Below are 14,339 nucleotides of genomic sequence, written 5' to 3' on the forward strand. Positions count from 1 at the left end.
GGGTTAATATATTTCTGAGTGACTGAGAGCATACTAAAGTTTTTCACTACTATTATTATTATATATAAATTAAACTTTGAAAAAATTGTATGTGTACATATATATATATATATATATATATATATATATATATATATATATATATATATAGTCACACATACTATATCCAAAGATGGCAGTCCCCTCTCATCACGCTTACTCAAATTAATGAGCTAGTTTCTTAGTAGGCGTTTGGACATAAGAATTGTAAAATTCGAAAAAATGGCGAAAAAAAATTTCAATTGAAAATGATATTTGAAATTTAGAGTTGTGTTTGGACATAAATTTCAATTTGGGTTGTTTTTGAAGTTTTGTGAGTGAGGAAAAACAATTAGAGTATTATCAGTTTTTGGCTCGCGCCAGAAACTATTTACATTCGATAGTCGAAAAAGTGTATAAAATTTGTATATAACATACAAAAGTTAAATATAAAAAATTTCGACTATTATTTTGAGAGCGACTATACAGTGTCATTTTACTAAAAAAAATCTGAAAATTTAGAAAAAAATCTCCAAAAACTTAAAATATTTTATGGACAAACATGTTTTTGAAAGAAAATAAATAAAAGGAAAATAATTCAATAGACAGACGGGTCCTTAATTTAATGTAGGATTTTGCTTCAAATTTTCAGAGCAATTATAGGATGGCACTCTTCTGGACCTGGCCCCTGTCCAAGCAATGGATTGTTGTAGACATAAGCCCAAAGTTATGGATTTGGGTCATTTTTACACGGTCCGATTCGACTACTGTTTGATCCAGACCATTCTTATCCTGAAAAAATGGGACCGTGTTATTATCTTATACACAAAAAAGTGCTTTCCATAAATTATATACCTGACAAAAAGTGCTTTCCATCACTTATACACAAAAAATATTAAACAAAAAAATTCCTTGCTAATACTATTTAGCAATGAATTAGCGATAGATTATAAAAAAAAAAAAATTAATTACGAGCGATTTAGCGACAGATTAACGACCAATTTCGTAATTAATTTTATTTCTTTTGTAGTGACTAGTGATATTACAAAATATTTGCCGAAATAAGTAAAACGAATCTTCAAAAGCGAGGGTGCTAGTTCTGTTGCTTAAGCTATCAGAGTTAGATCAACGACGACCCATATTTTTGTAATGTGATATGACTTAATTTTGATTGCAGATTCATCTTACACCATTACTGTTTCTTTCTAATGATATCAAGATAGTCTTGTCAATTTTGAAAAGGTCAACTTATTTTTTTTTTGTATATGATTCCCGTCCCCTTTATTGGAGCAATTACTCCTTTGGTGATTCATAGTTGTTAACTAGTAGACTCAACTTACAATACAAGGACTCCGGTCATAATTATGTTCCAAAATTAGGTGCTAATCTCTGCTGTAGAAACAACAAATACAACTTAGCTAACAGAGCTGTCAGCTGGCATGCTCTTTCCATCTTTTTGTTTCAGAAAAGAGAATGTCTCCTTTTATTAAAAAAATGAAATTTCCCAGTTTACTACTGAGGAGAGTTGTATTCATTAGAGAAGGAACAAGAGGGGGACTTGACCTTACCTCTTATGATACAACACAGGGACAATATCATTGTCTAGCAAAAAAAGGATGGCCAAAAAATAAATTGTTACATCCATCCTTATGCCCCTACAACATAAGTAGACTAACTAACAAAAAGATATACTTTACTTATAAGTATTATCAGTCTGTCATGAGTATAATTTATGTTGTTTGAAGGCATAAAATAAAAGATACACTATGATAAGATAAACCTTGACAATGCATTTATCTTAAATGTTGAGTCATAACTCTTCAAATAAGAGAGAAAAGTATAGTGAACAAATGTTAGGGAATGTAATTAAATGTAGCAGTTCTAGGATAACGCTAATATGATTATTAGAGAAATAGAGATCATGTGAATGTACTGGTGACAATTTTCAGTAGAGAAAATTGAAATTGTTTATGAAATTCGTCATTTTATTTTGTTTTATAACTGGAAAGTCATTATACTTTGCACATTGTAACTCAAAAGTCACTCAGAACTTTTAGGGCATTATTAAATATTATTTTTCATATTTATTTTCAGCCTAACCATTTAAAAAATAAAAAATGCCAATTTTAACCTGACCCATTTTCTCTTATTTCTGTTATAAAAAACGTAAATATTACTTTGATGTAGTGTACTATCTTGATTCTCAACATAGTCATATTGAATGTATACACTGGCTTAAACAAAGTATTAAATAGAGAATAAGAAATTAGTCTTATCAAACTAAAGGAGTTGAATTTGAAAGTGAAACAAGAAAATTAGCAGCGTTGAAGTAGAAGAAAATAAAAAGTAGAAAGGAATAATGAAAAAAAATTATTTATTCTTGAAATTTTGACTGAGAAATATTAATATAAGAAGGCGAGACTATCTAAATTAAAAGACAAGATCCTCGATATTTTAGAACAAGAAAGCTCATTGCTTATAGTAAAGATAATGCTACCAAAAGACCATAATTCAATTGATTTAATACTTTGTTTAAACAAGTATGTTGAAAACCAAGATAATTCACTACAGCAAAGTAATGTTTACGTTTTCTGTAACAAAAATAAGAGAAAGTGGATCGGGTCATAGAGAGGGTTGAGTCACAGTTTAAATGAATGCTTTTTATTTTTTAAATGATTAAGTTAAAAAGAAATATGAAAAATAGAATTTAATATGCCCTAAAAGTGTTGAGTGACTTTTGAGTTACAATGTCCAAGATATAAACTTTCTAGTAACAAAATAAAATAAAGTAACTTTCATAAATAATTTTTATTAGTTCAATGATCTCTTGCTAATTGCTATCTGAGTTATTAGTTGGTACATGGGACTAGATATTTCTTTAAACTGCTTCACTCACTTTGACCCAGAAACTTCTAAACATCGTCAAAATAATAATAGTAGTGACTTCCAATCATAGAAAATCTTCAAGAAATAATGTTACACTCCGTGGAAGGAAATCATTTTAGACACGTCAAGTTTTGTCACCTAATTAACCTTCAAATGATTTAGCAAAATCCACTAAAAGATTTTCCCCTATTTTCGTGTCAAGACAAAATTGAACCATCCTGTAGTACTCTACAGAGATTTTCTTAATTGCAGTCAAAGATAGAACTATAACAAATAACTACGTCAACTTAATTAATTTAACTCTACATGAACCTTGTTTTAGCACTTGAGAAGAGTCGAATCATTTGAGGAAGATCCAGCATGTCCCATATTCAAGCTTGGTCTTCCTAGTGTAAATTCAAGATTAACCAATGTATCAGAAGAAGTTGATTTATCAGCTGTCTCGACACCATCCATCTGCATAAATCCAATTATACTAAATTAATATACATACTTATAAATCTATGTCAAAAAATTAGGAAAATAAACCCTTTATATATATATTCCAATAATGTAACTTACATTTGAATAGATGTGAGGATAAGGAAATGATCTTTCTCTATTTGAGTGGCTCCATGCATTTGTCTCAGGCATAAATGAAGTTGAGACTCTGGTAATTTTTGTTTAAGATAAAACATGTTAGTACGTAAGACAAGAAGATCAATTTGAAACGCTATTAGGGTTTTTCTTAGACTTATAGAGATTTAGGTGGTGGCATTGGCAACCAAGATTGTGGGCTATATATATCTAACCTAGTGACGTGCATTTTGTCTGTATATACTAGGTATATGGACCAATAAGAAATTTGAAAAGTGAACCCCAAAATGAAGACGTAAATGGCATGTTAGAATTAGGAAAAGAATTAGGGCATTAATTAAAACTCAGATATGAATGACCTGAAGAGCATGTTTTAGATGATTTAAGGAGGGTATACATTAGATCTAGTTAAATGAGAGACTCAATTAAGCAATGTTTAATGATCCAATTAATGGAATAATTATGATTAATAGATACAATTATGGTCTTGTCATGGCTGTCCATGAAAGAAGTCAACAAAGTCCATCCAAAAAGAACATTGAATTAATAGTTTCGCATAACAATATATGGGGCAAATACAGGACCCCTACCAATCCTAATTGAAGTGTACCCAAGTGGCACCCTAGCTAGTATACAATTTTGAGATTTGAGCCAAACGGACTGCTTGACTTTTTAGAAATACTTCTCACTTATAGAGATCGGTGCTTAATTCAATTACCCTTCTTCCCCAATAAAAACAAGTGCCTTTCCTTTCAACTAATCTAATATCTCTGATCATATGAACTACCATTTTAATCAAGTGGATTTGATTTAGAATATTTGATGTTTTTAAAAAAAAATAGGAAGGAATGTTTTTCTTCAAATTCATCTTAACTGCTCAAAATAGTGTAGTGTTAATTAAGTAAAATGTTTAAATGAGATGAATGGACGTAATTTAGATAAATATTCTTATAATATGAAAATTATTAACGTATCTTTTTTAAAAGGATGCACCAAAATCTGAAAAGACAAATAATATGAATGGTGTAGTGATAAAATAAATACAACTAATACTAGTAGATTTTGAGTTCCAAACATTATAGCAATAGGATATGATTTCACACGTAAATCACAACTCTCTAAACCTAGAAGCCCTTGTACATTAATTCACCAAGATCAAGGTACTTAGAGCCATTGAGTATTTAATCGCATTTATCTCTCTACACTATTAACAAAGCTAAGACAGACACCATCATATTGTACCGGAATAAATTCCACGGTCAAGGCATTTTTGTGTGTGTATGTCTGCCTCCTACACTGATTATTGATTCATCTACATGCTAAGCTATTACTTTGCATCTACTCTATAACAATGCCTTAAATATTTTCCATACTAGCCCTTAAATACAGTTGTCTACAACTATGCTTAGTATATATTACGATATATGTTTAAGAATATTTTCAAACTCGATCTAACAATTTAATTTAAAAGGTACAAGTGTTAAAAAAACATATAAAAAGCAATTCGGTGCACAAAATATTCTGCGTTCACGCAGGTCGGAGGAAAGATCACACCCCAATAGGTATGATGTAGGCAGCATACCCTGATACAATCATAATGACTAATCCCACGATGCGAACTCTAGACCTATAGGTCACACGGAGACAACTTTACTGTTACTCCAAGTTTATCTGTTATAAAGATACATATAAAAGCAATAATAGCATCAACTCGTGATGGTATAAAATAAAAGGATGCATATCATATATGTCTACTAGCTAGTGTGGTGCTTATCTATTCGTATGTGTGCATGTCAGTAACCCATTAATGGTTGCCTTTGTTTCCAATTTGTAATGATGAAGAGATGAAAATGCAGCATATATTTCAAACAAAGTCAGAAGATAAAATGGAGAAATAATGTCCTATAGTTGAGATGCAGATGCACTCACCTGATATGAGCATTTTGTGGTATGGTGTTTGATAGTGATACTGAAGGGTCAGTCATGGTATCAATCTCCTCACAAGATTTTTCATATTCACTAATATTATTCCCTCTGTTTGGGTTCACAAATATCTCTGTCAGCCCTTTAGCTGCAATATTAAAGTATATAGTAATTTTGTTTATCAGATATTCAGCATATAATAAGTGACTTTTTTATATGCATAGACTAAATTCAAACCCAATAATACTACTATATATCCTAGCAAGGCTCCCTTCTGATTTTTGTGTATGAGGAGAACAAAGTTTTCCAACTCGCAAACAAAAAGAATGATGGAAGTGAAAATATACTGGGGTCCTTTAGGAGATGAAATTCCAAATATACCTGTTGTTTTGTCAGTGCTCTTCACTGTTCTATACATCTGCATGAAAAAAACACAGAAAGTATATATTAGGCGAAAAGTCCACATTGCTAAGATTACAACTCAAGATGCCTTTTTGTCTTAACCCCTTTGTACTCCAAAAGAAAAACACCAGGTTTCACATGGATTTTTGCAGTGTAAAAATACAAGATACGAAGGAGAAAAAAAAGGTACAAAGATATATATAAGAATCAAATAGAGATCCATTTTGTTCATACATTCAAACGACTATTGATTATATTGGAAAAAGTAACCTTACCTGTAAGTGACTCTTCACATGAGCTAAGGTTAGATCCTTGACATTCATCAACTCCAGCACCGATTTTGGTGTTGCTCCTATTCGAAAACAAAATTTAAAGAAAATTAAGTACAACATTTAAACAACAACGACCGCTCTGCTTCAATCTCAAGCAAGTGAAGGTCCGCCATATGATTTCTCACCGTACAAAATTTTAAAATCATCTAATTACTATAATATCAAAGATTGTTATTTTGAGGACTCTTATTTTTCAACTTACGTTCATGTCCACCTAGAAGCTGAACAGCATGAACAAAATGAGCATGAAGAGTTGAAGTCCATCTCATTCTAGGAGCTCTAACGCTTCTTTTCACCCCACTTATCATTCTTGAACTTCTTTTGAAATCGCAGCCGTATATTTGAGGTTGATATTGCTGATGATAATGTTGAAGGTTTCTATTTGGTAGTTGCCCAAACCCTAGACTTAGGGTCGGCTCAAAAGAAGTAAGTAATGGAAGATTATTAAAAGCTTTTTGCGGGCGAAAAATTCCATTATTTTCGTGGCTCAAATCGCTTCCGCCGCTGCTACCGGACTCCGTCGAAAAACTATGATTATCACACTTTGAAATATTTGACGGTAAGCTAATCTGTAAAGAAAGATCAGGCATACTTGAACTAATTGTGTCCCTCATAGGTTTTGAGCTGAAAAAGAACGTTCTTTGAAAAGGGGTCTTGAAAAGAGAGAAATGAACTGTTAAACAGGAAAAGGGAAAAGTTTTTCTGAGTTGTGATTATCTCATGAGTGCCTTATGATTTGCATGTTGTGTATAAAGAGAGAGAGAGAGAGAGAGAGAGAGAGAGAGAGAGAGAGAGAGAGGGAGCAAAAGAAGAGGGGTTCAGAATAGGCTTTTTGCTAAAGAAAACCTATAAAAAGGATAGGGATTTGATAAAGAAACAAAGTTAGAAATGTGCAGATGAACGAGGAGATGAATAGCAGAGACTATTAGTAAGCTCTAGTCAACATAAATAAACTAAGGCTTTTGTTATTCTTGGGGTCTGAATCTGCAAAGCAAAGGTATTGCTTTAAAAGGTTTGTGTAAAGAGGGAACTGTATTTAAGGATAGAGAAGGTTCAAACGCCTTTAATTTCCTCAGAGAGTTAAGGGGTTGGGGGTCCCCTTTTGCTATATTAGCTTTGCAATTCGGAAAATGGTAATAAGAGGTGCAGAGATATAATGGAGGTATTCTTTGAAGGGAATGGTTGGAATTCGAGAAAACAAATTAGTGTACTGTTCAATGGAATATTGGGAAAGGAATTCCTCTCTCTCTCATATACACACATTCTCTTGCTCTCTTTTAAGTGTCCACAGATTGCGACCTATAATAAAATTCTACTGTTTTTGTTCCATTAGATGCTTATTTTTGGTCTTTTAGATTTTTCCTGAATTATTATATTCCAACAATATTTTTGTGAAAGCGGCTTGAGTGACTCGCAGGCCAAAATATCCATTGCCCTAATTAATTATAATTTTCTTTAATTTTGGAAAGAATGATACTAATAAATGTCTTCTAGGCATAAACTGAACCCTAGTTAAAGCGAGTACTTTAGTTTTCAAGAAATTTAGTCCCGCCAATATTACTGTATTTGTAAATAATAATTCTGGGAAATATAAGTTATCGTAATGAAACAGTAATCAATTCGAGCCCACTGAATTCACAGTATTTCCTTAAGGAATTTAATCCCCTCCTAGTACCCAAGGTTATGGATTATTTCCTACCAGGATAGAACGAATCACACACTGGTGTAGCGGTACTTCAAACCCCAGTGTTTCAGCGAACACAAAGTTCGGTAGCAAATCACACTTACAGTTGCTTTGTTTGAAGTTAAAACAATACAGAACAAAGGAGTAGAAACTCAGAAAATCGTATGGAAATGCTGAGAGGAAGGAGTGCAATGTATAGCCAAAGTTGAGCGTTTTCAGTTTGGTGTATCTTTCTTCAACAGCTGCTGCACATATTTATAGCAGTCAGCTTTGAAGATGAACGACCCTCCACCCTCCATGGTGGAGCATGCACTAGCTTGTTTGTGGAGCAAGCACTTGGCCATGGTGGGAAGAGCATTAGGCGGCTGCTATTGCAGCTGGTGGTCAATACACGGATTGGAACATATCCGTTACAAATGCGGATAATATTACATTAATATTTACTATTAACAAATAAATTTGGTCCAAAAAATTAATCAATCAATCGATCATTTGACCAAATCCAAATCCGAAGCAGAATCTGAAGCCGAAGCCGAAGCCGAGCAGAGCGAGCGACGACGACGACGACGGCGCGAGGCTTGCTTTTTTCTTAACTCTTTAAGAGCTACAAGAAGAACAATTATATATATACCCACCAAAAATCTTTTCCTCTTCCAATATGGGACAATATCTCATTGTCAAGAGGGGAAAACTTAAAATTTACTCAAAAATTTCATTTTTCCCTCCATTTTCCATTCACCTTCATTTTAAGACTATTTCATCTTAAATAACAAAAACCTCAACAATCCCCCACATGAATGGGGAATGGCTATATCACGGAAGTATGCATGGAAAAACTGTGTGATTTGCAAGTAAGGATTAATCGCATCTGGATAAGTAGGTTTCCTTTGAACTTTCCGTAGTGAACTTATGTCGGATATACTCGGTCAATCGGTAGATTTGATATCTTTGAACCGTCGATCTTTGGTGTATACCTAGACAACCATAAGTCATACAATCAACCCTTAACCGTCTTTGGTTCTCATTGTTGTGTTCGTTTCAGCCATGAACACCGCCTGGTTTCATAAGTGCGTAGAGAACTCGCCTTACAAAGTTCTCCTTGAAGCGGCTAACACTTCACATTTACATAGGTGATTCCTAAACGTGTCATCCTGTAGATACACTATTTGATATACCCCGCATCAAATTTAGAAATTATTAAAAAACCTTAATATTTTATCCTTGGTACTGAACATTGTCTCATCACGAGAACGGACTAAAATTGTATTTGACAATGTTGAACCGTCATTAATGACTTTGTTTGATCTTCTTGAACCTAGATCTTGGGATCTCCAGTCTTCTAGGTAGAGTTACCGCCACAATGACTTGTTCTCGGCCATAGCCCTATTCCCCTTGATGATTTCTCAACTACCTCTCTAGTTAGGCCTTTTGTAAGTGGATCCGACACATTATCACTTGACTTTACATAATCAATCGTGATAATTCCTCTAGAGAGTAATTGCCTAACGGTTTTATGTCTTCATCGTATATGACGAGATTTACCGTTATACATAACGCTCCCAGCCCTTCCAATTGCCGCTTGACTATCACAATGTATGCATATTGGTGCCAACGGTTTGGGCCAAAATGGAATGTCTTCCAAGAAATTCCGGAGCCATTCAACTTCTTCACCGGCTTTATCTAAGGCTATGAATTCAGCCTCCATTGTAGAGCGGGCAATACATGTTTGTTTGGACGACTTCCAAGATACCGCTCCTCCACCAATAGTGAATACATATCCACTCGTGGACTTAGAATCAGTTGAACTGGTGATCCAATTTGCATCACAGTATCCCTCAATCACCGCAGGGAATTTACTATAGTGCAAGTCAAAGTTCTGGGTATGTTCTAAATATCCCAAAACTCGTTTCATTGCCATCCAATGAGATTGGCCTGGATTGCTCGTATATCGACTCATTTTACTTATAGCACAAGCTATATCTGGTCGTGTACAATTCATGATATACATTAAGCATCCCAACACACGAGCATAATCCAATTGTGATATGCTTTGGCCTTTATTCTTTGCTAATGCAAGATTCACGTCAATTGGAGTCTTTGCAACTTTAAAGCTCAAGTGCTTGAATTTTTCAAGTACTGTCTTAATATAATGAGATTGTGACAATGCCAGACCTTGAGGAGTCTTATGGATCTTAATTCCCAAAATTAAATCAGCAACTCCCAAGTCTTTCATATCAAACTTGCTATTGAGCATACGCTTAGTAGCATTTATGTTGGCAATGTCATTACTCATTATCAGCATATCATCCACATATAGGCAAACAATGACTATGTGATTTGGAATATTTTTAATGTACACACATTTATCACATTCATTTATCTTAAAATCATTTGACAACATTGTTTGGTCAAATTTCGCATGCCATTGTTTGGGTGCTTGTTTTAGTCCGTAAAGAGACTTAACAAGTCTACATACCTTCTTTTCTTTACCTGGAACCACAAACCCTTCAGGTTGTTCCATGTAAATTTCTTCCTCCAACTCTCCATTTAAGAAGGTTGTCTTAACATCCATTTGATGAATTTCAAGACCATACACTACAGCTAATGCTACTAACATCCGTATGGACGTAATTCTTGTAACTGGAGAGTATGTATCAAAGTAGTCTAGACCTTCTCGTTGTCTATACCCTTTGACTACGAGTCTTGCCTTGAATTTATCAATAGTGCCATCATCTTTGATTTTTCTCTTAAAAATCCATTTAGAACCCAAAGGTTTATTGCCACGAGGAAGATCAACCAATTCCCATGTATGGTTGTTCAATATGGATTCTATTTCACTATTGACTGCCTCTTTCTAAAATAATGATTCGGAAGAAGTCATAGCTTCTTTAAATGTTTGAGGCTCATTCTCCAATAAGAAAGTCACAAAATCTGGTCCAAATAAAGTAGACGTTCTTTGACGTTTACTACGTCTTGGATCCTCCTGATTACATATACTTTCTTTTGTTTCTTTCCGAGGTCGTTTAGATCTTTCACCAAACGACTCACATTCCTTTTTATACGGATATATATTTTCAAAGAGCTCAGCATTATCTGATTCTATAGCCGTATTATTATGAATGTCGGGATTTTCTGATTTATGAACTAGAAATCGATATGCTTTACTATTTGTCGCATATCCTATGAAAACACAATCAACGGTTTTCGGTCCTATCTTTAACCCTTTTGGGTTTAGGAACTTGTACTTTTGTCAAACACCCCCACACTTTAAAATAATTCAAGTTGAGCTTCCTTCCTTTTCATTTTTCATATGGAATGGATTGTGTTTTGCTATGGGACACTCGATTTAATATTCGATTAGCCGTAAGAATGGCTTCCCCCCACAAGTTTTGTGGCAAACCAGAACTTATCAACAACGCATTCATCATCTCCTTTAATGTGCGATTCTTTCTTTCTGTAATCCCATTAGATTGGGGTGTGTAAGGGGCTGTTGTTTGATGAATAATTCCATATTCTAAACATATTTCTTCAAAAGGAGATTCATATTCACCACCTCTATCACTTCTTATCATTTTTACTTTCTTGTTAAGTTGCGTTTCAACTTTATTTTTATATTGCCTGAATGTGTCTATTGCTTCATCTTTACTATTCAGTAAGTAAACATAGCAATATCGAGTACCATCGTCAATAAAAGTTATGAAATACTTCTTTCCACCGCGAGATGGTATTGACTTCATGTCACAAATATCTGTGTGAATTAAGTCTAAAGGATTTGAATTCCTTTCAACTGACTTATAAGGATGTTTAACATACTTAGATTCCATACATGTTTGACATTTTGATTTTTCCGCATTCAAACTTAGGCAGTATTTCCAAGTTAATCATTTTCCGCAAGGTTTTATAATTGACATGACCCAAACGTACATGCCATAAATCATTTGACTCAAGTAAGAAGAAGCTGAAATATTATTATTGTTTTCCACAACCATTACATTCAGATTGAAAAGGCCCTCGGTGAGGTAATATTTTCCTACAAATATTTCATTCTTACTTATGATAACCTTGTCGGACACAAAAATGCACTTAAAACCGTGCTTAACAAGAAGTCCAGTAGAGACTAAATTCTTTCTCATTTCGGGAACATGAAGGACATTGTTCAAAGTCATGACCGTGCCAGAAGTCATTTTTAGAAATATCTTCCCATATCCTTCAACTTTTGCTGTTGAAGCATTTCCCATATAAACTGTCTCTCCGGGTCCAGCAGGAGCATAAGTAGCAAAAGCTTCTCTAACTGCACAAATATGGCGAGTGGCTCTAGAATCAAACCACCACTGTTTAGGATTTCCCTCCAAGTTACATTCAGAAAGTATGGCACACAAGTTATCAACATCACCATGCTTTACTGCCATGTTTGCTTGACCCCTTTTCTTATCTTTCTTCGGAGCACGACACTCCGTAGATTTGTGTCCGATTTTCCCACAGTTGTAGCAGTTTCCACTGAACCGCTTCTTGCTTGGGTTGTATTTCGGAACAGAAGCCTTCTTCCTCTTTTTGTTATCTTCAACAATATTTGCTCCCATTATTATTGAATTTCCACTGCCTCTCCTTTCAGCAGCTTTATTGTCCTCTTCGATTCTCAACCGAACAATGAGATCTTCAAGGGACATTTTCTTTAGTTTGTGTTTCAAATAATTTTTGAAGTCCTTCCACAACGGAGGCAACTTCTCAATCATTGCTGCTACTTGGAATGATTCATTGATGACAAGACCTTCAGCAAGTAGATCATGAATAATCACTTGCAATTCCTGGACTTGGGTAATAACAGACTTGCTATCTACCATTTTGTAGTCCAAAAATTTTGCGGCAACGAATTTCTTCATCCTGGCATCTTCAGTTTTATATTTCTTTTCAAGCGCATTCCACAATTCTTTTGACGTCTCCACGCCACTGTATACATTATACAGATTATCATCTAGTCCACTAAGAATATAATTCTTGCAAAAAAAATCAGAATGCTTCCACGCTTCAATCACGACAAAGCGTTCATTCTCTGGAGTTTTATCTGGTAGATCAGGAACATCTTCCTTGATGAACTTCTGTAGACATAACGTAGTTAATTAGAAGAACATCTTCTGCTGCCAGCGCTTGAAATCAATCCCGAAAAATTTTCCGAGTTTTTCTGTCGGTGCCAACGCCGGTGTTCGGCTTGTCGATGCGTTGGCAGTCACCGTCGGAACAGCTTGGTTTTCTCTTTCAGTCGTCATTTTTTCTGTAAAAGAATGACACAAACAAACGTTTAATAAACGTTTTCAAACTAGAGTAAAAATCATGTAGATTTTAATCTCCAACAAAATGCCACGAAGGCTTTACTCTCCAAAATGGGAGTACACAAAACCACAAAGGTTTTAGTTTGCAGAATAATAAGAATAACACAAATACAGAAATAAATATTAAATTCCTTAAGATTGTTAGTCCCGCCAATATTGCTGTATTTGTAAATAATAATTCTGGAAAATATAAGTTATCGTAATGAAATAGTAATTAATTCGAGCCCACTGAATTCACAGTATTTCCTTAAGGAATTTAATCCTCTCCTAGTACCCAAGGTTATGAATTATTTTCTCCCAGGATAGAACGAATCACACACTGGTGTAGCGGTACTTCAAACCCCAGTGTTTCAGCGAACACAAAGTTCGGTAGCAAATCACACTTACAGTTACTTTGTTTGAAGTTAAAACAATGCAGAACAAAGGAGTAGAAACTCAGAAAATCGTATGGAAATGCTGAGAGGAAGGAGTGCAATGTATAGCCAAAGTTGAGCGTTTTCAGTTTGGTGTATCTTTCTTCAACAGCTGCTGCACATATTTATAGCAGTCAGCTTTGAAGATGAACGACCCTCCACCCTCCATGGTGGAGCATGCACTAACTTGTTTGTGGAGCAAGCACTTGGCCATGGTGGGAAGAGCATTAGGCGGCTGCTATTGCAGCCGAAGCCGAGCCGAGCAGAGCGACGACGACGCGAGGCTTGCTTTCTTCTTAACTCTTTAAGAGCTACAAGAAGAGCAATTATATATATACCCACCAAAAATCTTTTCCTCTTCCAATATGGGACAATGTCTCATTGTCAAGAGGGGGAAACTTAAAATTTTACTCAAAAATTTTATTTTTCCCTCCATTTCCCATTCACCCTCATTTTAAGATTATTTCATCTTAAATAACAAAAACCTCAACAACTTCCGCATAACAAATTCAGCTATATAAATTTGAATTTTCTCTTCTATTGAAATGAGAGGGACTTGAAATGAAAAAGTTTGATTTGCACGAAACAAGATGCCAGTTGTGAAAATAATTTTTTAGATTTATTTCACAACTCATTAAATTATCTCAAAAGATTAAATTTCTGTAACATTTTTATTTTTCCTTTTCTATAAATTTTGTGCTTTTATGCTCCTTTATCTTTTGACTATTATATATAGCCATAATGCAACATACTTCTATTTGACATTCCCGCTAGGAAT

At 34.4% G+C, this 14,339-nt stretch overlaps 1 protein-coding gene across 2 annotated transcripts; it reads right to left on the reverse strand.

Annotated features, from left to right (window-relative positions):
- Positions 1 to 678: 678 nt before the first annotated feature.
- LOC107825485 (putative transcription factor KAN4) lies at positions 679 to 6,886 on the reverse strand. Of its 2 annotated transcripts, XM_016652345.2 has the most exons (7): positions 6,340 to 6,886; positions 6,081 to 6,157; positions 5,785 to 5,821; positions 5,410 to 5,551; positions 3,466 to 3,553; positions 3,217 to 3,360; positions 679 to 810 (listed from the first exon to the last, which is right to left on the reverse strand). In XM_016652345.2, exons 1-6 carry the CDS (start codon positions 6,749 to 6,751, stop codon positions 3,223 to 3,225), a joined length of 894 nt encoding a protein of 297 aa, XP_016507831.2. In that variant the 5' UTR covers positions 6,752 to 6,886; the 3' UTR covers positions 679 to 810; positions 3,217 to 3,222. The 2 variants fall into 2 exon arrangements, with proteins under 2 accessions (XP_016507831.2, XP_016507830.2); XM_016652344.2 differs by lacking the exon at positions 679 to 810 and having other exon boundaries at positions 2,941 to 3,360.
- Between the last annotated feature and the right edge of the window lie 7,453 nt (positions 6,887 to 14,339).

The sequence above is a fragment of the Nicotiana tabacum genome, chromosome 12, assembly GCF_000715075.1.
Source record: "Nicotiana tabacum cultivar K326 chromosome 12, ASM71507v2, whole genome shotgun sequence".
NCBI classification, from domain to species: domain Eukaryota; kingdom Viridiplantae; phylum Streptophyta; class Magnoliopsida; order Solanales; family Solanaceae; genus Nicotiana; species Nicotiana tabacum.

Bases quoted from the DNA above. Each gene is read 5' to 3' on its own strand.
- LOC107825485 (XM_016652345.2), bottom strand. From the start codon at position 6,751: ATGAGGGACACAATTAGTTCAAGTATGCCTGATCTTTCTTTACAGATT. The intron at 5,552-5,784 runs GTATATTTGGAA...TTAATATTGCAG, and splicing joins GAGCACTGACAAAACAACAG to CTAAAGGGCTGACAGAGATA. The intron at 3,361-3,465 runs GTAAGTTACATT...GGATTTATGCAG, and splicing joins ATCCTCACATCTATTCAAAT to ATGGATGGTGTCGAGACAGC.